General features: G+C 44.5%; 1 protein-coding gene across 1 annotated transcript in view; it reads left to right on the top strand.

Annotated features, from left to right (window-relative positions):
- LOC126150417 (PDF receptor-like) overlaps positions 1 to 25,669 on the top strand; it is a 435,326-nt gene that overhangs the window by 329,534 nt on the left and 80,123 nt on the right. The window contains exon 8 of the mRNA XM_049915876.1: positions 23,354 to 23,474. Coding sequence (XP_049771833.1) covers positions 23,354 to 23,474 — 121 coding nt within the window. The remainder of the gene's footprint in view (positions 1 to 23,353; positions 23,475 to 25,669) is intronic.

Raw genomic sequence — 25,669 nt, 5'->3', positions numbered from 1 at the left:
AATATAGGAAAACCGAGAAAGATGAAAATCTAAGCGTCTATGACGTGGTGCTTACATGCATTGAGAATTGAGTGAACTGGGGAATAAATGAGGAAGTTCTTCACACAATCGGTGAGTAAAATAACATGTGAAATACACTGAATAGGATAAGGTATAGGACAACAGGACACAGGATTATAATGTACATCAGAAAAAAAACCGCATGGTGAGCTAAACGATAAAAACTGTTGGGGAAGACACAGATTGCAATGTATCCAAGAAAAATTGGTAACCTAAAATCATTTCCAAAATTAGCTAAAACAGACGATAATAATTGTGCCAGAGAACTTCCTGCCCTTTTTTCCGGTTTCAGAACGCAGTCGAACAGAGAGGAAAACAGTCGCCAACAGGAAGTTAAATACATACATTTTTTCCTATGCTTGCGACTCGTAACATAACTGTAATTGTCTGCCCTCTTTTCATCCAAAACTCCATTTGGAAATAATGACTGCATTATGCCTTTAGGATGCTAAGACATTTTTATAGACCACGACAATTCAGTGCACATTTGGTAAAATGAATAAAACTCTTCATAATGATCCTAACTATTTATATCACGCCACTGTTTGGCGGGTCAACAGCAATGTTAGACAAACCATCAATACTCTCTAGCTAAAAAAAAAAAAAAAAAACTTCTGTTAGTGTTTTTCATTTATTCAGCTTAGCAGGGGCCTCTGTTCTTTCATACTCAACTAAATCAGAAGCCACGAAAAACCGACGATTCTATATAAAGTGATGCGATGGGTCTGTTGCTGTCACCTAAAAATCTTTAGGTTTTATAGCACTGGAAATTTTTTCTTCATGGTGTGACCATTTCCTGAGCCATTATAAGCCATCAGAAAAGGACGCTGCTCTTATCGTATTGGGCGGTCATTCAAGTTTCCACTTCACACATTGTATATATCTGTCGTAGAGAAGTTTTCTCCGCAACAATTATGGACGAGAACTGACCCAATACCAAGTGGGTAGGTTCTTTGGAGAAACATAGCTGGAGGCTGCTACACCTATAACAGCCATTACTGAAGTTAAAAGAATGTGGCATTTAACCTGTTAACCCCAATGTTTTTGAAGAAGCAGATTCTGCTGCCTCTTTTTTACTCACAGACTTCTTATTCATGAAGGTAGACCTATATTTAACAATTCAGAAAACCTGCAAATTGAACGAGTTCCACTTATTCCTGAAGATAGGCCTACATTTTCCGATTCAGGAACCCTGTAAATTGAACCAATTCGATCTATATCTACCTAGTTCTTCTCTTTGTGGTTACTCCCGAAGATATCAGCCCGCCACCCAAATCCTTTCAAGTTCGTTCGCAGATGATGAAAAGTGGCTGAGCTGCTTTCCTAACATGCAGTGCTTATAAGCAACGGCTGACAGAAGAGAAGAGTTTGGAAGCAGTAAAACAAAAGGAAAATGGAACGACGAAGAATGTGCAGAGCACGACGTATAGACCGCGGAGAGATCTTGCTGCTTTAGATAAGCAAAGGCAGGCCAACAGCAAGAGGAGGCAAGCTTCTGTTCGGATGGAAACAAACAGCGAGGGTGAAAATGTAGGAGGTGACGCTGAATGCGTGTGTTGTAAAGATATATGCCAGACAAGCGCTAAAGGATGAATATGTTGTTCATGTTGTCGTGGGTGGTCTCATGAAGAATGTGCTGGAGTTGGTGACGATTGCGATGATTTCAATTATGATTTTTGTGTAAACGAAATATGAAGTTAACTCACGCAACGATCACTGAATTTCCGTAAGAAACTGTTGTGCGGAAATGTTGAAGTTAAATTCAAAAAGTTATTTTTAAATTTTTTTGTGACAACTTTTCTATTTCATTCAGTAATTACTATAGGCTTATATATCTTATACTTGCATCAAAATTAATTACTACATTGAATTATGGTTTCCTTTAAGTGTAGAAGCAGTTATTTAATATTATTTACAATTTTTCACCAAACGGCCACATTATCCAGGGTCCTGTGGCAATGTGGTCACTGTGCACACATTCAGATTACTGCTATTAACAAACTGTGTTTAAATTTATAAAACTGATAAACAATTCTTTGAATGTATATACAACAATAGTAAACTGGAACCCAAATGTGCTTTCTTATGACTTAGCTGATTTCATTGTGGAAAATTGAGAAAATTTCTCTCTAAGCAAGCACTGGGACAGCAAGAATAAAAACCTGTTATTATTATGAACGTCCCTTTCGACATTTAATAATGGAACTTGCGCTTCAGATACAGGGTGTATCAAAATTAATCGTTCAATTTTAAAACAAATCATAACTATTATGTTATTTGAGATATGTGCGTCAACAATGTTCTGCTGGAGAGAGCAAACTCTCGAGTTTTACATGGCACCGCCGCACTTGCATCTGGAAATGCGGGAGTTCTTAAATCAAAGGATTACTGAACGATGGATCGGTCGCACTGGACCAAATTATTCAGCCTTACATTGCTGGCCTCTAGTGTCACCGGACCTGACTCTATGTGATTATTTCTTGTGGGAGTTTATAAAAGACTCTGTTTATGTGCCTCCGTTGTCCACAACTTGGAACGAACTGAGACACTGCATAACAGCAGCTGTGGAAGCTGTAACTCAAGACATGCTCGCTGCAGTGTGGGACAATTTTAATACCGCATTGACATATTAGTCCAGTGAAACTGTCAGAAAAAAATCCTGTACCTTGCAGAAGATGGGGTAGAAGATTTTATTTTTTAAACTTGTTCATATTGTTATAAAGGTTAGAAAACCAAGTTTATCCAACTAGATTTCTCTTGGGACAACTTTCTGCAGTCAAAAAACTTCGAAAATTTCGGACTTTTTTCAGTTTTTTCAAAATATCTCAGTTTCATTTGCTCCTATTGCTTTGACGTCTAGTTTCTATTTTAAAGAGCACCAAATTCTCTACAAATCTGATTCTTACCATATTTTCTACTCCCAGTATCTAAGGCGCTACAATTTTTCAAATTTCGAGCAAGGTGACTAATTACCTAATTTTTGAACACTTATTTCAGTTTCTACTTGTGTAGTATAATCATATTACCCAATATGGTATTCATTCGAATTTACCATCTCACTCTGCTGCAGGGCCAGGACAAACAGTATCATATTCAGTAACTACGAACACATTCACGTGGGATTGCGTGAAGTTTATTTGTGTTACAATATGTAATACGATTGCATGCAGGTGCCGTACATTTTCTACAGTTGATTGACGTTAATGATCAGTTATAAGAAAAAGTATGTAGGAATTGTTGTTTAGCGGACAAAAGCGTATATATTCTTTAGCGGGCGGAAGGCGATTATCTCTGGTGATTGTTCACAGCTGGCTGATAGCTATTAGCACACAACAATAAGGGTCCTACAGTTAGGAGTCGCTTCCATTCAGTATATGTAGTGGTGCTGAAAATGAGTATGTCTGACATGAATTTGTGTTTCATTTGCGAAAAACTGTACTGAGTGGTGGACACAATGTGAAAAAGAAAGGGCTGAGCACACTTATCAAGAAATGGTTCAAATGGCTCTGAGCACTATGGGACTTAACTTCTGAGGTCATCAGTCCCCTCGAATTTATAACTACTTAAACCTAACTATCCCAAGGACATCACACACATCCATGCCCGAGGCAGGATTCCAACCTGCGACCGTAGCGGTCGCGCGGTTCCAGAGTGTAGCGCCTAGAACTGGTCGGCCACTCTGGGCGGCAGCACACTTATCGATTGTAGTGCTAAGCGCAGGGAGTCTGCTCACACTCGTTTTTTGAAAACGCTCAGTGAAGTGATGGTGGATGAAGCACGCTACAAGAAGTACATTAATGGGAGAATGATAGTAGCTAGCCTTCAACTTCCTCAGGAACCAACAGACGTGCTACGTCGGTCGCAGGGAAAAGGTCAGTTCAATTTCAAAGAGAAATGCTTGTTATGTGGGAAAGGGAATTCTGAGGACTTTTTAACCAAGCAGTTAAGACTGCCATAAGCCAAACGAATTTTTGTTTACAAGGTAATGAAATTGAAAGCGCAATCGACAGTATTAGAACTGGCTAAACGACGTGGTGATGAATTTGGTCAAAAGTGATAGGGCGGATTCAAAATGTAAATGGTTTGGTTGCTGAAGATTGGTGGTACCACAGATTTTGCTACAGAAAGTTCTTTCACCGTGTTTCAGCTACTGGACAGAAACGAGGTTACCGACCTGCAACACAAGCAGATGAAGACGTGGAGGCTATATTTGCCTACCTGGAAACAAATACGGAAGAATGTCAGTTTTCTATGGACGATCTGTTAGAGCAAATACCCACATCACCTCGTCCTGATCTACGAACCGTCAAGGCTCGCATTTTCCAGAAATATGGTGACGATGTGGTGATAGTTGAAACAGCTTCAAAGCCAGCAGTCGTATGTTTCAAGAATATTAGGCACCAACTACTCAGTAAAAATTGGTACACCATAAGAAATTCAGATCCTCAGCAAGAAAGACTACGCATCGTCATAGCAGCTGCAAATATCATATTAGACGATATACACTCCTGGAAATTGAAATAAGAACACCATGAATTCATTGTCCCAGGAAGGGGAAACTTTATTGACACATTCCTGGGGTCAGATACATCACATGATCACACTGACAGAACCACAGGCACATAGACACAGGCAACAGAGCATGCACAATGTCGGCACTAGTACAGTGTATATCCACCTTTCGCAGCAATGCAGGCTGCTATTCGCCCATAGAGACGATCGTAGAGATGCTGGATGTAGTCCTGTGGAACGGCTTGCCATGCCATTTCCACCTGGCGCCTCAGTTGGACCAGCGTTCGTGCTGGACGTGCAGACCGCGTGAGACGACGTTTCATCCAATCCCAAACATGCTCAATGGGGGACAGATCCCGAGATCTTGCTGGCCAGGGTAGTTGACTTACACCTTCTAGAGCACGTTGGGTGGCACGGGATACATGCGGACGTGCATTGTCCTGTTGGAACAGCAAGTTCCCTTGCCGGTCTAGGAATGGTAGAACGATGGGTTCGATGACGGTTTGGATGTACCGTGCACTATTCAGTGTCCCCTCGACGATCACCAGTGGTGTACGGCCAGTGTAGGAGATCGCTCCCCACACCATGATGCTGGGTGTTGGCCCTGTGTGCCTCGGTCGTATGCAGTCCCGATTGTGGCGCTAACCTGCACGGTGCCAAACACGCATACGACCATCATTGGCACCAAGGCAGAAGCGACTCTCATCACTGAAGACGACACGTCTCCATTCGTCCCTCCATTCACGCCTGTCGCGACACCACTGGAGGCGGGCTGCACGATGTTGGGGCGTGAGCGGAAGACGGCCTAACGGTGTGCGGGACCGTAGCCCAGCTTCATGGAGACAGTTGCGAATGGTCCTCGCCGATACCCCAGGAGCAACAGTGTCCCTAATTTGCTGGGAAGTGGCGGTGCGGTCTCCTACGGCACTGCGTAGGATCCTACGGTCTTGGCGTGCATCCGTGCGTCGCTGCGGTCCGGTCCCAGGTCGACGGGCATGTGCACCTTCCGCCGACCACTGGCGACAACATCGATGTACTGTGGAGACCTCACGCCCCACGTGTTGAGCAATTCGGCGGTACGTCCACCCGGCCTCCCGCATGCCCACTATACGCCCTCGCTCAAAGTCCGTCAACTGCACATACGGTTCACGTCCACGCTGTCGCGGCATGCTACCAGTGTTAAAGACTGCAATGGAGCTCCGTATGCCACGGCAAACTGGCTGACACTGACGGCGGCGGTGCACAAATGCTGCGCAGCTAGCGCCATTCGACGGCCAACACCGCGGTTCCTGGTGTGTCCGCTGTGCCGTGCGTGTGATCATTGCTTGTACAGCCCTCTCGCAGTGTCCGGAGCAAGTATGGTGGGTCTGACACACCGGTGTCAATGTGTTCTTTTTTCCATTTCCAGGAGTGTAGAATCAGTAGTGTACGATGTAAAATAGTACCCTCCCTCTGATAATTTTTTATGTGATGTTGAGTCTGTCATACCAGAATCTGTACGACTGCTCTTTGAAACTATAATTTTGAAACACGAGCGGTCTCCCAGAAAATGGGGGAAAATATGTGTTTCTCTTGCTCATGCACTCATAAGTGCTGTGAGGCCACATTCATTTATTCATCACTTTTGACTGCTGTTAGTGCATACTCGTACCGGAAGTTTGGCTCTAAACATCTCATCCAGATTTTGTCGTCCCTTGGCCTTGTAGCATCTTAAACGGAAGCTGCCCTATTGGAAGTGTCTTCAGTCCTTCAGCTTGACAACGAAAGACAACGAAGTGACGCATTTTGCCAATTTGTGTTTGATAATGCAGATTTCAATGTAAACACCCTAGATGGAACTAGTACTTTTCATGCAATGGGAGGTATAATGTGTGTTACTCCTCATGATGCATTGCTTCCTCAGAAAAATATGAAAAAGTTGAATCATCGTCCCTCAGCTCAACTTGTTAGTGAAGCCGGAAAAAATGACATACAGACATTCCACAGAACACAAGTTAAAGGGCTGAAAGCTATAAAAATGGAAGATTTGGACATAACTGCTCTTGCAAAAGGTGACATCGCCATCTCAACAGCGGAAATTACGTGGTTATATTGTAAATGGTCTCAGAATGCAGTTGTTTCAGGATGGAATGGTTACATAGAACGCTTGACGGCAGGCAAAGAATATGAACGTTCTAAAATAAAGTGTCTTCTATTTCTTAATTCATCACCAACCCATTATGACACCCTATATACTGCTCTGATGATAGCTAGAGATGCATGTAAAAGACATAATCAGACTACATGCTTTGTCGCATTTGATCAGCCTCTGTATTGGAAGGCAAGGGATATTGTGGAGATTGACCATCCTGAATATCATAATGTGGAGGTCCGACTTGGAGGTTTCCATTTCCTTATGTCGTTCATGGGATGTATCGGTATGATCATGGGTGGAAGAGTATTAAAGGACTTATTCGGTGCAATATTCGCTGAAAACAGCGTTGAAAAGATTTTGAGAGGACATGCAGGTTCCAGGGCTGTGCGAGCGCATTTAGTGTGTCACCTTGCTTTGGCCTGTCTAGTGTGGGATCACATTGAGCTAACAGATGATGAACGTGGGCCATTGAATGACTTGTCTTCTCCTAGTGGTGGGTCATAACCGTCAGTTGGTCAGCATACCAGTGTTTTCAGGGAACAGGTCATAAAAAAAAAATTGTAACTGCCCTGAAAACGATTGAAAGTAAGTGACCCACAGCAAAATTATGGGTTCAGTACTACAAGATGGTCACTCTCATGAAACACTTTATTGAAGCGGATCGATCAGGTAATTGGAAACTTCATCTTGAAAGCGTGCGAAAAATGCTTCCCTACTTCCATTCAGCTGGACATTTTATGTACGCTAAAAGTGGCCACCTCTATGTACAGGATATGTTGAGACTCGAGGAAAAAATGGATTTATCAGAATATGAGAAGTTCACAACAAAAGGACATTTTACAATTCGGCGATCAGAAAAGTATTGGTCAGGGGTGCTTTCTTACATTACTATAGAACAAACATTAATGAGAACCATGAAGGGTTCTGGAGGACTTACTTCTGGCCGAGGAATTACGGATAGTGTATTAACCAGATGGACATTGGGTATGATTTACATGCAGAACATTTGTGAAGAAATTGAGTCGTATTGCGAAGTGGGCGCAATAACATCAGAACAGCATGTATATGCAAGAAGTTGTCGCATCGAACCAGATGGCATAGACTTGCGTAGGCTGCGTGATTGGTTTTCAGTGAACCCTCCCTTCCCTGAAAATGTTTTTATAATGTCTATCAGCAGTGGTGTTGTCGGAACGGAGGATGTTAATTGTCATATGTGACACAAAGAGGGGGAAAAAGGCATGAAAAGAATAGTTGTGACAATTTACACGATGTAAAGTTCAGTAGAGAAGATAAAGTTGTGACTCTCCTTTCTGCGTTCAATTCTGTAAAAGCTGGGAGCACTAAAATTACTCTTGTTGAGCCTTTAACTGTTTTCCAAAGGATTTGTTTAATGAAACAAAGTGAAGAAAAGTTAAAAGCCTTTCTGAAATATGAACTTGCTCCTTACCCAATGTCCCTATTCTCAGAAATAGGAATGCGAAAAGGAACAAATTCTTCATTCTAAAATGCCTTCGTTCCAGTGGAAGATGTGAAGTCAGGTGGACCGAGTCACTGATGGAGGGTACCATATCCACAAAGTGGCTTGGACTCGAAATGTTTGCTTCAAGTCAATAGCCCAAAGGTGTGTTTCTTACCTGCAACGTCATTTTGGATCTTAATTTGCTATTGTATTTGATGGGTATCCATGTGAGGGAGACAAATGTAGCACAAAGAGTGCTGAGAGGATTCGTAGGTCCAAAAAACATTCTTCGGTCGACGTTGTGGTTGCATCAGAGATGGTGAACCAAGACCCTCAGGACAAGTTCTTGTACAGCAAAGTAAACAAGATGCGTTTGACCACACTCCTTAAAAAGGAATTTCTGGAGTGTAGCACTGAAGTGCACCAGGCTTCTAGGCGCTACAGTCTGGAATCGCGCGACTGCTACGGTAGCAGGTTCGAATCGTGCCTCGGGAATGGATGTGTGTGATGTACTTAGGTTAGTTAGATTTCAGTAGTTCTAAGTTCTAAGGGACTGATGACCACAGCAGTTAAGTCGCATAGTGCTCAGAGCCATTTGAACCATTTTTTTGCACCAGGCACAAGACGATGCTGACGTTATGATTGTAACATCTTCCATTTCAAGAACCAAAGATTTTGGAAGTGTTGTCATTCTAGGAGAAGATGTTGACCTGCATTTGCTCACGACCGGTTTGGGGCAAGGCGTTGAAAATTTATTTTTCTTAAAGCCAGGAAGAGGAAATGCAGAAGACAACAGGTTTTCCACTGCATCTGACAAATTTGACAGTGAATATAAGCCCCACACACTCCGACACCGCGGAGAGACCTCCAGCGGGCCCGGCCACACAACGCGCCGCCGAAAAAACCTCGCTGCTCCACGCCAACCGACCGACTGGGAGACAGTACGCCGAGAACATTTAAAATAACTTGTCAGTCAAAATCACACAAACTACACACAGTTAGACGAACACTTGTCCGAAGAAATAGACAATGTTAACGGCAGTGGGTGGGTACCCGTGGTCTAGGGGTAGCGTCTTTGATTCATAATCAAATCGTCTTTAGACCCGGGTTCGATCCCCGCCAGTGCCTAAATTTTGATAAATAATCAGCATTGGCGGCCGAAGACTTCCGGCATAAGAAGTCAGCCTCATTCTGCCAAAGGCCTTGTCAAAGAGGGCGGAGGAGCGGATAGAGGTTCAGAGCACTCTCTTGTCCCAGGGGTGGGAAATTGCCCCTAAGGGCGGAAGAATCAGCAATGATCAACGACATGAGGTTGCAGAAGGCAATGGAAACCCTTGAATTAAAGACACATAACGTGTATCCACAGGACATGTGGCCTGTAATTGAAGAAGTGTCACGATGATCTCTCCATTAGCAAAAGATTCCGGAATAGTCCCCCATTCGGATCTCCGGGAGGGGACTGCCAAGGGGGACGTTACCATGAGAAAAAGATTGAATAATCAACGAAAGGATAACTTACTACGAGACAAGGCGTGGAATGTCAGAAGCTGGAACGTGGTAGGGAAACTAGAAAATCTGAAAAGGGATATGCAAAGGCTCAATCTAGATATAGTAGGGGTCAGTGAAGTGAATTGGAAGGAAGACAAGGATTTCTGGTCAGATGAGTATCGGGTAATATCAACAGCAGCAGAAAATGGTATAACAGGTGTAGGATTCGTTATGAATAGGAAAGTAGGGCAGAGGGTGTGGTATTGTGAACAGTTCAGTGACCGGGTTGTTCTAATCAGAATCGACAGCAGACCAACACCGACAACGATAGTTCAGGTATACATGCCGACGTCGCTAGCTGAAGATGAACAGATAGAGAAAGTGTATGAGGATATTGAAAGGGTAATGCAGTATGTAAAGGGGCACGAAAATCTAATAGTCATGGGCGACTGGAATGCAGTTGTAGGGGAAGGAGTACAAGAAAAGGTTATAGGAGAATATGGGCTTGGGACAAGGAATGAAAGAGGAGAAAGACTAATTGAGTTCTGTAACAAATTTCAGCTAGTAATAGCGTATACCCTGTTCAAGAATCACAAGAGGAGGAGGTATACTTGGAAAAGGCCGGGAGATACGGGAAGATTTCAATTAGATTACATCATGGTCAGACAGAGATTCCGAAATCAGATACTGGATTGTAAGGCGTACCCAGGAGCAGATATAGACTCAGATCACAATATAGTAGTGATGAAGAGTTGGCTGAAGTTCAAGACATTCGTCAGGAAGAATCAATACGCGAAGAAGTGGGATACGGAAGTACTATGGAATGACGAAATACGTTTGATCTTCTCTAACGCTATAGATACAGCAATAAGGAATCGCGCAGTAGGCAGTACAGTTGAAGAGGAATGGACATCTCTAAAAAGGGCCCTCACCGAAGTTGGGAAGGAAAACATACGTACAAAGAAGGTAGCTGCGAAGAAACCATGGGTAACAGAAGAAATACTTCAGTTGATTGATGAAAGGAGGAAGTACAAAAATGTTCCGGGAAAATCAGGAAAACAGAAAAACAAGTCGCTGAGGAATGAAATACGAGGGCAGTTCAATAAGTAATGCAACACATTTTTTTTTTCTGAAACAGGGGTTGTTTTATCCAGCATTGAAATACACCAGGTTATTCCCCAATCTTTTAGCTACACAAAATTATTTTTCAACGTAATCTCCATTCAATGCTACGGCCTTACGCCACCTTGAAATGAGGGCCTGTATGCCTGCACGGTACCATTCCACTGGTCGATGTCGGAGCCAACGTCGTACTGCATCAATAACTTCTTCATCATCCGCGTAGTGCCTCCCACGGATTGCGTCCTTCATTGGGCCAAACATATGGAAATCCGACGGTGCGAGATCGGGCTGTAGGGTGCATGAGGAAGAACAGTCCACTGAAGTTTTGTGTGCTCCTCTCGGGTGCAAAGACTTGTGTGAGGTCTTGCGTTGTTACGAAGAAGGAGAAGTTCGTTCAGATTTTTGTGCCTACGAACACGCTGAAGTCGTTTCTTCAATTTCTGAAGAGTAGCACAATACACTTCAGAGTTGATCGTCTGACCGTGGGGAAGGACATCGAACAGAATAACCCCTTCAGCGTCCCAGAAGACTGTAACCGTGACTTTACCGGCTGAGGGTATGGCTTTAAACTTTTTCTTGGTAGGGGAGTGGGTGTGGCGCCACTCCATTGATTGCCGTTTTGTTTCAGGTTCGAAGTGATGAACCCATGTTTCATCGCCTGTAACAATCTTTGACAAGAAATTGTCAACCTCAGCCACATGACGAGCAAGCAATTCCGCACAGATGGTTCTCCTTTGCTCTTTATGGTGTTCGGTTAGACAACGAGGGACCCAGCGGGAACAAACTTTTGAATATCCCAACTGGTGAACAATTGTGACAGCACTACCAACAGAGATGTCAAGTTGAGCACTGAGTTGTTTGATGGTGATCCGTCGATCATCTTGAACGAGTGTGTTCGCACGCTCCGCCATTGCAGGAGTCACAGCTGCGCACGGCCGGCCCGCACGCGGGAGATCAGACAGTCTCGCTTGACCTTGCGGCGATGATGACACACGCTTTGCCCAACGACTCACCGTGCTTTCGTCCACTGCCAGATCACCGTAGACATTCTGCAAGCGCCTACGAATATTTGAGACGCCCTGGTTTTCCGCCAAAAGAAACTCGATCACTGCCCGTTGTTTGCAACGCACATGCGTTACAGACGCCATTTTAACAGCTCCGTACAGCGCTGCCACCTGTCGGAAGTCAATGAAACTATACGAGACGAAGCGGGGATGTTTGAAAATATTCCACTAGAAATTTCCGGTTTTATCAACCAAAATTGGCCGAGAAAAAAAATGTGTTGCATTACTCATTGAACTGCCCTCGTAAATAGGAAGTGCAGGGAAGATAACACAAAATGGCTGCAGGAAAAATGTGAAGACATCGAAAAAGATATGATTGTCGGAAGGACAGACTCAGCATACTGGAAAGTAAAAACAGCCTCTGGTGACATTAAAAGCAACGGTGGTAACATTAAGAGTGCAACGGGAATTCCACTGCTAAATGCAGAGGAGAGAGGAGATGGGTGGGAAGAATACATTGAAAGCATCTATAATTGTGAAGATTTGTTTGATGTGATAGAAGAAGAAACAGGAGTCGATTTAGAAGAGATAGGGGATCCAGTATTAGAATCGGAATTTAAAAGAGCTTTGGAGGACTTACGGTCAAATAAGGCAGAAGGGATAGATAACATTCGATCATAATTTCTAAAATCATTGGGGTAAGTGGCAACAAAACGGCTATACACGTTAGTGTGTAGAATATATGAGTCTGGCGATATACCATCTGACTTTCGGAAAAGCATCATCCACACAATTCCGAAGACGGCAAGAGCTGACAAGTGCGAGAATTATCGCACAATCAGCTTAACAGCTCATGCATCGAAGCTGCTTACAAGAGTAATATACAGAAGAATGGAAAAGAAAATTGAGAATGCGCTAGGTGATGATCAGTTTGGCTTTAGGAAAAGTAAAGGGACGAGAGAGGCAATTCTGATGTTACGGCTAATAATGGAAGCAAGGCTAAAGAAAAATCAAGACACTTTCATAGGATTTGTCGACCTGGAAAAAGCGTTCGACAGTGTAAAATGGTGGAAGCTGTTCGAGATTCTGAAAAAAAGTAGGGGTAAGCTATAGGGAGAGACGGGTCATATACAATATGTACAACAACCAAGAGGGAATAATAAGAGTGGACGATCAAGAACGAAGTGCTCGTATTTAAGAAGGGTGTAAGACAAGGTTGTAGCCTTTCGCCCCTACTCTTCAATCTGTACATCGAGGAAGCAATGATGGAAATAAAAGAAAGGTTCAGGAGTGGCATTAAAATACAAGGTGAAAGGAAATCAATGATACGATTCGCTGATGACATTGCTATCCTAAGTGAAAGTGAAGATGAATTAAATTATCTGCTGAATGGAATGAACAGTCTAATGAATACACAGTATGTTTTGAGAGTAAATCGGAGAAAGACGAAGGTAATGAGAAGTAGTAGAAATTAGAACAGCGAGAAACTTAACATCAGGATTTTGGTCACGAAGTCAATGAAGTTAAGGAATTCTGTTACCTAGGCAGTAAAGTAACCAGTGACGGACGGAGCAGGGAGGACATCAAAAGCAGACTCGCTATGGCAAAAAAGGCATTTCTGGCCAAGAGAAGTCTACTAATATCAAATACCGGCCTTAATTTGAGGAAGAAATTTCTGAGGATGTACGTCTGGAGTACAGCATTGTATGGTAGTGAAACATGGTCTGTGGGAAAACCGGAACAGAAGAGAATCGAAGCATTTGAGATGTGGTGCTATAGACGAATGTTGAAAATTAGGTGTACTGATAAGGTAAGGAATGAGGAGGTTCTACGAAGAATCGGAGAGGAAAGGAATATGTGGAAAACATTGATAAGGAGAAGGGACAGGATGATAGGACATCTGCTAAGACATGAGGGAATGACTTCCATGGTACTAGAGGGAGCTGTAGAGGGCAAAAACTGTAGAGGAAGACAGAGATTGGAATACGTCAAGCAAATAATTGAGGACGTAGGTTCCAAGTGCTACTCTGAGATGAAGAGGTTAGCACAGGAAAGGAATTCGTGGCGGGCCGCATCAAACCAGTCAGTAGACTGATGAGGGACTGACGACCAAAAAAAAAAAAAAAAAGTTTTACAAATACCAAGGATTAGGTGGCCCATAGTGAACTTCAGGTAGTGATGTAAGAATCACAATAGTTGGGTGTGGGTGCCCAGCAACCCACATGTTGCATACAGAGAAATTGAATACTTGAAAGTGAGGTGGTAAATTCCAACATATAACAAGATGTATAATGTATTTATACTACACAAACAGAAACTGAAAAAATAATGTTAAAAAGTAAGGTATCTTGCCACTATGCCCAAAAGTTGAAAAATTGGTATTTTTTGAGGCACTTTAGCGCCTTAGATACTGGGAGTAGAAAAAAATGGCAAGAATCAAATTTGTAGAGAATTTTGTGCTCTTTAAAAAAGAAAATAGACGTTAAAGCGAAAGAAGCAAAAAAACTGAGATTTGAAAAAACTAAGAAAAAGTTTTTTGACTGCAAAAATTTTTCCCAAGCGAAATATTGTTGTCAAAACTCGGTTTTCTAATCTTTACAACCATACGAACGAGTTGAAAAAATAAACTCTTCTACCCCACCTTTCGCAAGGTATATCTGCTATTTGACTGGACTATAAGCCATGCATCTCTGGGGGGAGCAAAATGTACAAAAAAAAGTTTTGAGTTTCCCGTTCATCAAAAAACAAAATTCACTTTATGCCTTTACTAGTTATGGAAATATACGCTCCTGGAAATTGAAAGAAGAACACCGTGAATTCATTGTCCCAGGAAGGGGAAACTTTATTGACACATTCCTGGGGTCAGATACATCACATGATCACACTGACAGAACCACAGGCACATAGACACAGGCAACAGAGCATGCACAATGTCGGCACTAGTACAGTGTATATCCACCTTTCGCAGCAATGCAGGCTGCTATTCTCCCATGGAGACGATCGTAGAGATGCTGGATGTAGTCCTGTGGAACGGCTTGCCATGCCATTTCCACCTGGCGCCTCAGTTGGACCAGCGTTCGTGCTGGACGTGCAGACCGCGTGAGACGACGCTTCATCCAGTCCCAAACATGTTCAATGGGGGACAGATCCGGAGGTCTTGCTGGCCAGGGTAGTTGACTTACACCTTCTAGTGCGCGTTGGGTGGCACGGGATATATGCGGACGTGCATTGTCCTGTTGGAACAGCAAGTTCCATTGCCGGTCTAGGAATGGTAGAACGATGGGTTCGATGACGGTTTGGATGTACCGTGCACTATTCAGTGTCCCCTCGACGATCACCAGTGGTGTACGGCCAGTGTAGGAGATCGCTCCCCACACCATGATGCCGGGTGTTGGCCCTGTGTGCCTCGGTCGTATGCAGTCCTGATTGTGGCGCTCACCTGCACGGCGCCAAACACGCATACGACCATCATTGGCACCAAGGCAGAAGCGACTCTCATCGCTGAAGACGACACGTCTCCATTCGTCCCTCCATTCACGCCTGTCGCGACACCACTGGAGGCGGGCTGCACGATGTTGGGGCGTGAGCGGAAGACGGCCTAACGGTGTGCGGGACCGTAGCCCAGCTTCATGGAGACGGTTGCGAATGGTCCTCGCCGATACCCCAGGAGCAACAGTGTCCCTAATTTGCTGGGAAGTGGCGGTGCGGTCCCCTACGGCACTGCGTAGAATCCTACGGTCTTGGCGTGCATCCGTGCGCCGCTGCGCTCCGGTCCCAGGTCGACGGGCACGTGCACCTTCCGCCGACCACTGGCGACAACATCGATGTACTGTGGAGACCTCACGCCCCACGTGTTGAGCAATTCGGCGGTACGTCCACCCGGCCTCTCGCATGCCCACTATACGCCCTCGCTCAAAGTCCGTCAACTGCACATACGGTACACGTCCACGCTGTTAAAGACTGCGATGGAGCTCCGTATGCCACGGCAAACTGGCTGACACTGACGGCGGCGGTGCACAAATGCTGCGCAGCTAGCGCCATTCGACGGCCAACACCGCGGTTCCTGGTGTGTCCGCTGTGCCGTGCGTGTGATCATTGTTTGTACAGCCCTCTCGCAGTGTCCGGAGCAAGTATGGTGGGTCTGACACACCGGTGTCAATGTGTTCTTTTTTCCATTTCCAGGAGTGTAGATATGCAAACTCGGATGATTCTCTTTGATATACCCTTATATCCTTTACGTAAAGTGAAAATATTGTGTTAGGAGTTATTATTCCGAGATCACAGATACATTTTACTGCCACCAAAAATTATCTTTGAAATGGATATTAACTATATTTCTTCCTGACTCGATATAAATTGAAAATTCTTAAATATTACTTCGTCAGGCACATGACAAATTTAATGCTAGTTTTATGTAAAGATAAAATATCAGCAGTGAAAGGTGCTGTATTAACCGAAAATCTGACTTTGTAAATAACTTAAAAGTGCAGGCTGTTCAGAATGTAGAGTGCTATAAATGGAAGAAAACTAATTTTAAGCTACTCGTGGAAATTAGTGTACCATACGAGTTTCCACCTATACAAAGCATTGGCCACTTTCACGTAAACGGTAAGGAAAGGACAAGGTTTCCGTTACGAAGTAAGAATAAATGTTAAAAATTCAGCACTGATAATTATTATTTAACGGTAATTCAGGTTACATGAAAAGGCAGCAATCCCCTATACATCGAATGGAATACAGGAGCCACGAGCTCAAGAGCTAAGCAACAAGATCTAAAAGACAAGTGATAAGAGAGAGGCCGGCCGGAGTGGCCATGCGGTTCTAGGCGCTACAGTCTGGAACTGAGCCGTCGCTACAGTCGCAGGTTCGAATCCTGCCTCGGGCATGGATGTGTGTGTTGTCCTTAGGTTAGTTAGGTTTAATTAGTTCTAAGTTCTAGGCGACTGATGACCTCAGAGTTAATTCGCATAGTGCTCAGAGCCATAGGAGAGAGATACTATTACGTCTTCTCCTTATTACCAGTTTATAGAATATTTATATGAAGGGCTTATTTCAATAGTGTTACAAGTACATTTTTGTTCATTTTGAGGTACAGAGCCCTAAAGTTAAATGAGCGCTGAAATATCTGCAGTTGAGATACCAGAAATATTCACTTATATACTTGAATATTTCTGGTATCTCAACTGCAGATTTTTCAGCGCTCATTTAACTTTAGGACTCAGTATCTCAGAATGAACAAAAATGGTCTTGTACCACTATTGTAATAAGCCCTTCAAATGCCACCTAGATATCTAAAGTTTCAATACACTACCTGTGATAAATGTTCTTTGTTAAGTGCATATCATTCTAATTAATTTGCCATTAATTAGAGACGTCACAATAGTTCCAGTGGTGAAGTAGTAGACAATAGGTCTGAACGATGTGTCAGCTGCAGCGCTTTATTGCTTAAGGTGTTCACCTTGCCCCGGTTTCCCCTAGCATAACAGCTACCGAGGATTTAAACTATATGTTTAAAAAAACTCAAACTGTCAAGTTTCGACAGACTGCAATGAATTTAGACTGCGAACGTCACTTAACTGTACAGATTCAAGAGCAACTGAACTGGAGCTGCTGTAGTAGTGATATGCAATCGAGCCATTTATTGTGATCATTACCCACCTCGGAACTGAATGATGCAAGGTAGGATTGCACGCGACATGGTAAGGGAAATGCATAACTGGAGCAGGGACAAATGCGGTATCGTTCTAGTGAGGATACGCCCCGCAAATGGCGAAATCCACTGACATAATCGACTTTGACAGAGGGTAGCTTGTTACGGCCTCCTGCGTGAGAACAAACACCTCTGTAACGGCGAAGGTCGTCGGCAGTTCGCCTGCTGCTTTCGTAAGTACCAGGTGGTTGTAATTAAAGTGCGACTACTCAGATATGTCCAGTCTTACAGCATCGAAACTTGGTAGATATTCTAGTGCGTTAATGCGGAACCGATTTACACTGAAACATAATTAGTTACAGTTCTGATCATCAGATGAAGATCTGGCGCTGTGAAAGTAAGAAAGAGGCATAAAAATGTTTCCACGTCTAATGGATTAGGGACGGGGCAATGGAAGGAAAGGTCAAACACGTGAGAAAGGCATAATTTAGATTTTATTATTAAACGCAGCTTACACTATTTGTTGGACGAGATGCTGTATCCGTACAGCGACCTGATCAACACCTGCTCGCAGCAGTTCCCGTACAATAGGAGCAACACGTTCCTGTACAGCGGCCATCGGAGCTAGCAGAGACCGAACGTGTCCCTGGCAAACGCGTTATTTTTGATACCGCTAAGCTGCATTCAGATCAGGTGATCTCGCAGTTCATCATTTGGAAAATTTCTGGATATACCACTTTCGTAGAAGGTTGGATTAAGCAGATATTTCACAGGGAAAAAGAGATAAGATGTTGCCGCATTCTGCATTAAAACATTGGCTTCCACACAACTGCGCTTTTCCGAAGCAGGTATCACATGTTGTACAAGGAGGTCTCGATAAGGCGAAGGCGTCACGGTGTCTGACAGGCCTTCTTGGTGTATTCCCTTCAAAGAAGGCTGGACCGACAATGAAGGTGCTCCCAAGTCCACACCAGTCACATACGGCGAGTGCAATGCCTCTTCGTTTTAACATAGGGATTAAGGAAAACCCAAATTAGGCAGTTCTGTGTACTGGCTGCACCCTGTACTGTAAAATGGGCCTGGCCCCTTCAATGAATATTGCCAGGGCGCGTCATCAACTTTGATCTATGCCAAAAACCGATGAGCAAATGCAGAACTTTTCTGTTGTTCATGATGTTTCCGTTGCTGCACTATATGTATGCTATATTAAGGTAACAGTTTCTCTGTAGCTATGTTTTTCACTCACCTTATTGCTTGTCAAATGAAAGCATAGAAGTCATATCGACATACGAGGTGCGACAATAAAGTAATGAGACTGTTTTTCTTTGCAAGATGTGGCAACCCTGCAGTCCTGCGTAGGCAAAATATCTTTGACGTTGGTCTGTAAGCTGCTTCTAGTCGAAGTGGCACGTCGATGCAACTGCTCAGTCGTGAGTTGTGCTGTAATAAGTTAACACGTGTTTGTGTCTCTCGTCACGGAAATGGAACCGCATAATATTGCGCAACGGCATGCCATTTCTTTTTGCTTTAAATTGGGTGAAAACACGACGTCACCTTACGTTAAGCTTAAGAAGGCTTTTGGAGAGGAGGTTATGTCAAGATCTCAAGTTTTTCGTTGGCATAAAATGTTTAGTGAAGGCAGAACGAGTATTGAAGATGGAAACAGCAATGGACGACCATCAACCACATGGACGGATGTCAAAAGAGTGGGTGCCTCCTGGACAAACAGTTAACCAATATTCCTACAAAGAAATTTTAGCAAGACTTCGTAAAAGAGTTCTTCTTATCAACGCCAACATTGCCGATAATTGGATTCTGCAGCACGATAATGCACCATCCCATACTCCTCTGTCAGTACAGCAATTTTTAACCTGAAAACAAATTTCAGTACTACCACAGCAACTTTATTCACCAGATATCGCTCCGTGCGACTTTTTTCTATTTCCAAGAGTAAAAACGGCGGTCAGAGGACACCGTTTACAAACAGCACAAGATATCCGAAAACCTGTGACGAGGGACTTGAACTATATTACAGAAGATGAGTTCCAGAAATGTTACCATCAATGGCAGAAGCGCTGGAAAAAGTGTGTGCAATCAGAAGGGAACCACTTTGAAGAAGACAACACTAAACTTGACTGAAACGGTAAGCAACTTCTTTTTCACATCAGTCTCACTACTTTATAGCCTCACCTCCTACAGTGTACAGTGGCAGATTTGCAACCTGCAGCAAAAATTGGATTTCCTAGCGTAAATCAGTTCTGCATTAACTGATTAACATGTCTGAGAAGTTTCCCTGTCACACAATAATTACAGTCACACTAGACCTCTGTGAGTAGGTGCATTTTAATTATAATCTGAAATCTACGAAAACTGGTTCAAGGACTTTAAAACCATTAGCAAACGGCATTACATATCATATACGTCGCTCTTTGAATGTACACTCCTGGAAATTGAAATAAGAACACCGTGAATTCATTGTCCCAGGAAGGGGAAACTTTATTGACACATTCCTGGGGTCAGATACATCACATGATCACACTGACAGAACCACAGGCACATAGACACAGGCAACAGAGCATGCACAATGTCGGCACTAGTACAGTGTATATCCACCTTTCGCAGCAATGCAGGCTGCTATTCTCCCATGGAGACGATCGTAGAGATGCTAGATGTAGTCCTGTGGAACGACTTGCCATGCCATTTCCACCTGGCGCCTCAGTTGGACTAGCGTTCGTGCTGGACGTGTAGACGGCGTAAGACGACGCTTCATCCAGTCACAAACATGCTCAATGGGGGACAGATCCGGAGATCTTGCTGGCCAGGGTAGTTGACTTACACCTTCTAGAGCACGTTGGGTGGCACGGGATACATGCGGACGTGCATTGTCCTGTTGGAACAGCAAGTTCCCTTGCCGGTCTAGGAATGGTAGAACGATGGGTTCGATGACGATTTGGATGTACCGTGCACTATTCAGTGTCCCCTCGACGATCACCAGTGGTGTACGGCCAGTGTAGGAGATCGCTCCCCACACCATGATGCCGGGTGTTGGCCCTGTGTGCCTCGGTCGTATGCAGTCCTGATTGTGGCGCTCACCTGCACGGCGCCAAACACGCATACGACCATCATTGGCACCAAGGCAGAAGCGACTCTCATCGCTGAAGACGACACGTCTCCATTCGTCCCTCCATTCACGCCTGTCGCGACACCACTGGAGGCGGGCTGCACGATGTCGGGGCGTGAGCGGAAGACGGCCTAACGGTGTGCGGGACCGTAGCCCAGCTTCATGGAGACGGTTGCGAATGGTCGTCGCCGATACCCCAGGAGCAACAGTGTCCCTAATTTGCTGGGAAGTGGCGGTGCGGTCCCCTACGGCACTGCGTAGGATCCTACGGTCTTGGCGTGCATCCGTGTGTCGCTGCGGTCCGGTCCCAGGTCGACGGGCACGTGCACCTTTCGCCGACCACTGGCGACAACATCGATGTACTGTGGAGACCTCACGCCCCACGTGTTGAGCAATTCGGCGGTACGTCCACCCGGCCTCCCGCATGCCCACTATACGCCCTCGCTCAAAGTCCGTCAACTGCACATACGGTTCACGTCCACGCTGTCGCGGCATGCTACCAGTGTTGAAGACTGCGATGGAGCTCCGTATGCCACGGCAAACTGGCTGACACTGACGGCGGCGGTGCACAAATGGTGCGCAGCTCACGGGGTCCCGGGTTCGATTCCCGGCGGGGTCAGGGATTTTCACCTGCCTCGAGATGACTGGGTGTTTGTGTTGTCCTCATCATTTCATCATCATCCAGGAAAGTGGCGAAATTGGACTGAGCAAAGGTTGGGACATTGTACGGGCGCTGATAACCACGCAGTTGAGCGCCCCACAAACCAAACTTCATCATCATCATCATCTGCGCAGCTAGCGCCATTCGACGGCCAACACCGCGGTTCCTGGTGTGTCCGCTGTGCCGTGCGTGTGATCATTGCTTGTACAGCCCTCTCGCAGTGTCCGGAGCACGTATGGTGGGTCTGACACACCGGTGTCAATGTGTTCTTTTTTCCATTTCCAGGAGTGTATAAAGCAGAATAGGTGGCTATCGGTGGCAGATACAGCAGCAGAGTACAGTTCTGGTGGAGGCACAAGTCTTTATAAGCACACAGTTCAGTACACATTGTTCAGCTAGGGGCTACACAGATGGTGACCAGTACGTATTCTATGTTGACCAAACGACAGTATCAAGTATGGTTGTGGTGTAGACAGGTTCCTTAAGATCGGACCGCAAATCAATGTAAAGTTGTCTCCTGATGGGCAGAATCACGTTTTGTGCTACATAAGCTCGATGACTGTGCTTTTAGGAGGTTATATGCCGCTATCAGAAGGCCACAATTGTACTGCACTGATTCAGCGAGCATGATAATGAATTTTCGTTGACGTCTTGTTCACTCAGATAAGTTGTTCTCCAGATTTGAACGTCTCACGAACACACCTGGGATGTTATCGTGCGAGAGACCTGTAATTGACGGGAATCTGGTCCTCTCTGTGTAGAGATATGGTGACACATGCATTCGAAAACCTACCGAGGCTTGTCGACTCAATGCTGTAGTGCGTTCCAAAGAAGGACCAATCCGCAGGTGCTCATAATGTTACGACTCAGGTCAATCGTGTAGCAGTGGGCAACGGTCCGGTTAGCGGTGTGTCTTTAGACCACATACAGGGCTATTACAAATGATTGAAGCGATTACATAAATTCACTGTAGCTCCATTCATTGACATATGGTCACGACACACTAAAGATACGTAGAAAAACTCATAAAGTTTTGTTCGGCTGAAGCCGCACTTCAGGTTTCTGCAGCCAGAGCGCTCGAGAGCGCAGTGAGACAAAATGGCGACAGGAGCCGAGAAAGCGTATGTCGTGCTTGAAATGCACTCACATCAGGCAGTCATAACAGTGCAACGACACTTCAGGACGAAGTTCAACAAAGATCCACCAAATGCTAACTCCATTCGGCGATGGTTTGCGCAGTTTAAAGCGTCTGGATGCCTCTGTAAGGAGAAATCAACGGGTCGTCCTGCAGTGAGCGAAGAAACGGTTGAACGCGTGCGGGCAAGTTTCACGCGTAGCCCGCGGAAGTCGACGAATAAAGCAAGCAGGGAGCTAAACGTACCACAGGATGGTGCTCCACCGCACTTCCATCATGATGTTCGGCATTTCTTAAACAGGAGATTGGAAAACCGTTGGATCGGTCGTGGTGGAGATCATGATCAGCAATTCATGTCATGGCCTCCACGCTCTCCCGACTTAACCCCATGCGATTTCTTTCTGTGGAGTTATGTGAAAGATTCAGTGTTTAAACCTCCTCTACAAAGAAACGTGCCAGAACTGCGAGCTCGCATCAACGATGCTTTCGAACTCATTGATGGGGACATGCTGCGCCGAGTGTGGGAGGAACTTGATTATCGGCTTCATGTCTGCCGAATCACTAAAGGGGCGCATATCGAACATTTGTGAATGCCTAAAAAACTTTTTGAGTTTTTGTATGTGTGTGCAAAGCATTGTGAAAATATCTCAAATAATAAAGTTATTGTAGAGCTGTGAAATCGCTTCAATCATTTGTAATAACCCTGTACTAGCCATTGTTGCGGAAGTCGAACTTAGGATGCGCAAGAAGAGCAGAATCAGCCCATATCCCGTCGGACGAAATAGGACAAAATTTATAAGCTTTGGACCAAGGCTCGTGAGTGATCAGCAGGCGTTGATAGGTCGTGAATCTGGATGGCTCTCTAACCACCCTACTATCACATTCAGTCCATGCTAGGACACGTCGCCACTTTCACCATGGAGAGAAACCCTGATGGGGTCGGGAGGAGGTATGGTGTGTATGAGTGTACTCATCCCGACTGACGGATAGGACTGTGTGTGTTGCAGTTACGATGTTCCAAGAGGGCTCGTACCTGCTCGTGTACTCGCTGCTGGGCTGGGGCGTCCCAGTGTTGATGACCGCTGCCTGGGCTGCGACCACAGCCATCAAGTACGGTGGCTCCAACAGGTGGGTGACTATGCAGTGCACGGCTGTAGTGGTTTCCCTAACTCGTCTTAGTGTGCCACATCATCAGTCTAACCCTTGAAGACGCAGTAATATCTGAATAGCCGGGGAAAATCCATTTTATCATTGCAAAGATGATTTGGTTGACGTGGGTATTGTTCCGTTTATCTGACGTTGATGATTTATTTAATTGGTTTTCGAAATATGTAATACTGTTCAACAACCCATAGGTAGGATCTAAGCTGGAATTCTTTGCTAGATATGGTTCATATGGTGATTGTGTGCCCTTACCTTCCACCGACATTTGAGGTGACTCAACCAGCTATAGAGGGACACCCATATTTATGGGGAAACATAATCGAGATGCAAATTGAGATTCTTCGCACAGAATAGTCATTTCCACATTACGTGTTTGCATTATTCCAAAACAAAAAAACAATCCAGGGCATAGTACGTCCAGAAAATAATGTGTAAGTTTTAATACAAGTAAATGTGCTTAAGCGATATATGTGGGTTTCATTACGCTTCATTTCAAATTATTACCAAATAACTGTACTGAGTCACGTCTAATTCCGTTCTACAAGCAGAACTGGATCACGTAACATCTGAATTGAAACCGTCGTAGAACGGAAATGGTACGTTTCCGGACATGGGTTCCAAAATGATTCAAATGGCTCTAAGCACTACGGGACTTAACATCTGGCGTCGTGAGTCCCCTAGACTTAAAACTACTTAAACCTAACAAACCTAAAGACATCACACACATCCATGCCCGAGGCAGGATTCGAACCTGCAACCGTAGCAGCTGCGCGGTTGCGGACTGAAGCGCATAGAAGCGCTCTGACACAGCGGTCGGCTCCGGACATGGGTTCATTTTCAGAATATTATGTACGCATTTTCCTCTACAATTTCTAGAAGTTTGTAACAGGAACTTCCGAACACCCTGTATTTCCATCTGCTGTAGATTACGTTTGCTCCATATCCGCCAATTTTGAACTGACGTCACGTCCACTAATATGTGATCGTCTGTAGGTGGTGTCTTAGAGAGCTGAAGCAGTATACAGTTTCAAGTTATTGACTGTATTACTGATCCTTGAAGTAGTACGTGAGCTGACCGACATATATTCCCATTTCAAAGTGCGCGTGTTTATTGTTCTTTTCTGCCGCGGAGTGAAATGGGTTGGTTCCTCTAGGCCATGGTTATAGTCTTACATTCAATTCTTGGTTCGCCTCGCCCATTCTCTTCAGTAGAGAAAATTCTTCCTTTTTTTTTATTCGCCAGTGCATCAGAACCGTATTGTCTGGTACATTATGTCATAATGGATGCTATGCTACAGTGGCGTAGCTGTTTGACCTTAACCTGTTGCTTGATTCATTATAGGATGCGTTACTGTTGGTAGCTCTTTCTTGTAAGCAAAGAACGGGAAGCTGAAAGGTTGAAGGAGTATATAGAGGGTCTGTACACGGAGATGAACTTCAAGGCAGTTTATAGAAAGGGAAGTGCAAGTAGATGAAGAAGAGATGGTAGATATGATACTGCGAAAAGGATTTGACAGAACTCTGAAAGATCTAAGTCGAAACAGGATCTCGGGAGAAGATGATATTCCATCGGAACTACTATTGTCTTGGGTGACGCAGGCATGACAAAAATCTACCGTCTCGTGTGCAAGATATACAAGACTGGCGACATAGCCTCATACTTCAAGAAAAATGTAATGTTGCAGTTCGAAAGGAAGCGCTGGCGACACATGTGAAAATTTCCGAGCTATCAGTTTAATAAGTCATGGTTGCTAAACATTAACACGAATTCTATAGAGAAGAATGGAAAACTGATAGGAATCGACTTCGGGGAAAATCAGTTTGGATTCCGCAGAATGGTAGGAACACGTTACGGAATACTGATGGTACCACTTATAGGTTGAGGTAACCTATACGTTTATAGCTTTTAACAATGTTGACTGGAATACTCTCTTTCAAATTCTGAAGAAGGCAGGGGTGAAATACCGGGAGGCTGTTTACGGGTTGTACAAAAACGAATTAAGGAGACGGTAAAAAGAGAGGAGAGAGGTTTGAAAGCGAACAGTGGCTGAGAAGAGAGTTACAAAGTGTTGTGGCCTATCCCCGATGTTATTATAGCCGTTGAGTGATTGAGAAGGAAAAGAAACCAAAGAGAAATTTGGAGTAGGATTTAAAGTTCA

Source organism: Schistocerca cancellata, chromosome 2, assembly GCF_023864275.1.
Source record: "Schistocerca cancellata isolate TAMUIC-IGC-003103 chromosome 2, iqSchCanc2.1, whole genome shotgun sequence".
Taxonomy (NCBI): Eukaryota; Metazoa; Arthropoda; class Insecta; order Orthoptera; family Acrididae; genus Schistocerca; species Schistocerca cancellata.
The sequence above is the reverse complement of the archived record's forward strand: the minus strand, read 5'-3'. Positions and strand labels throughout refer to the sequence as shown.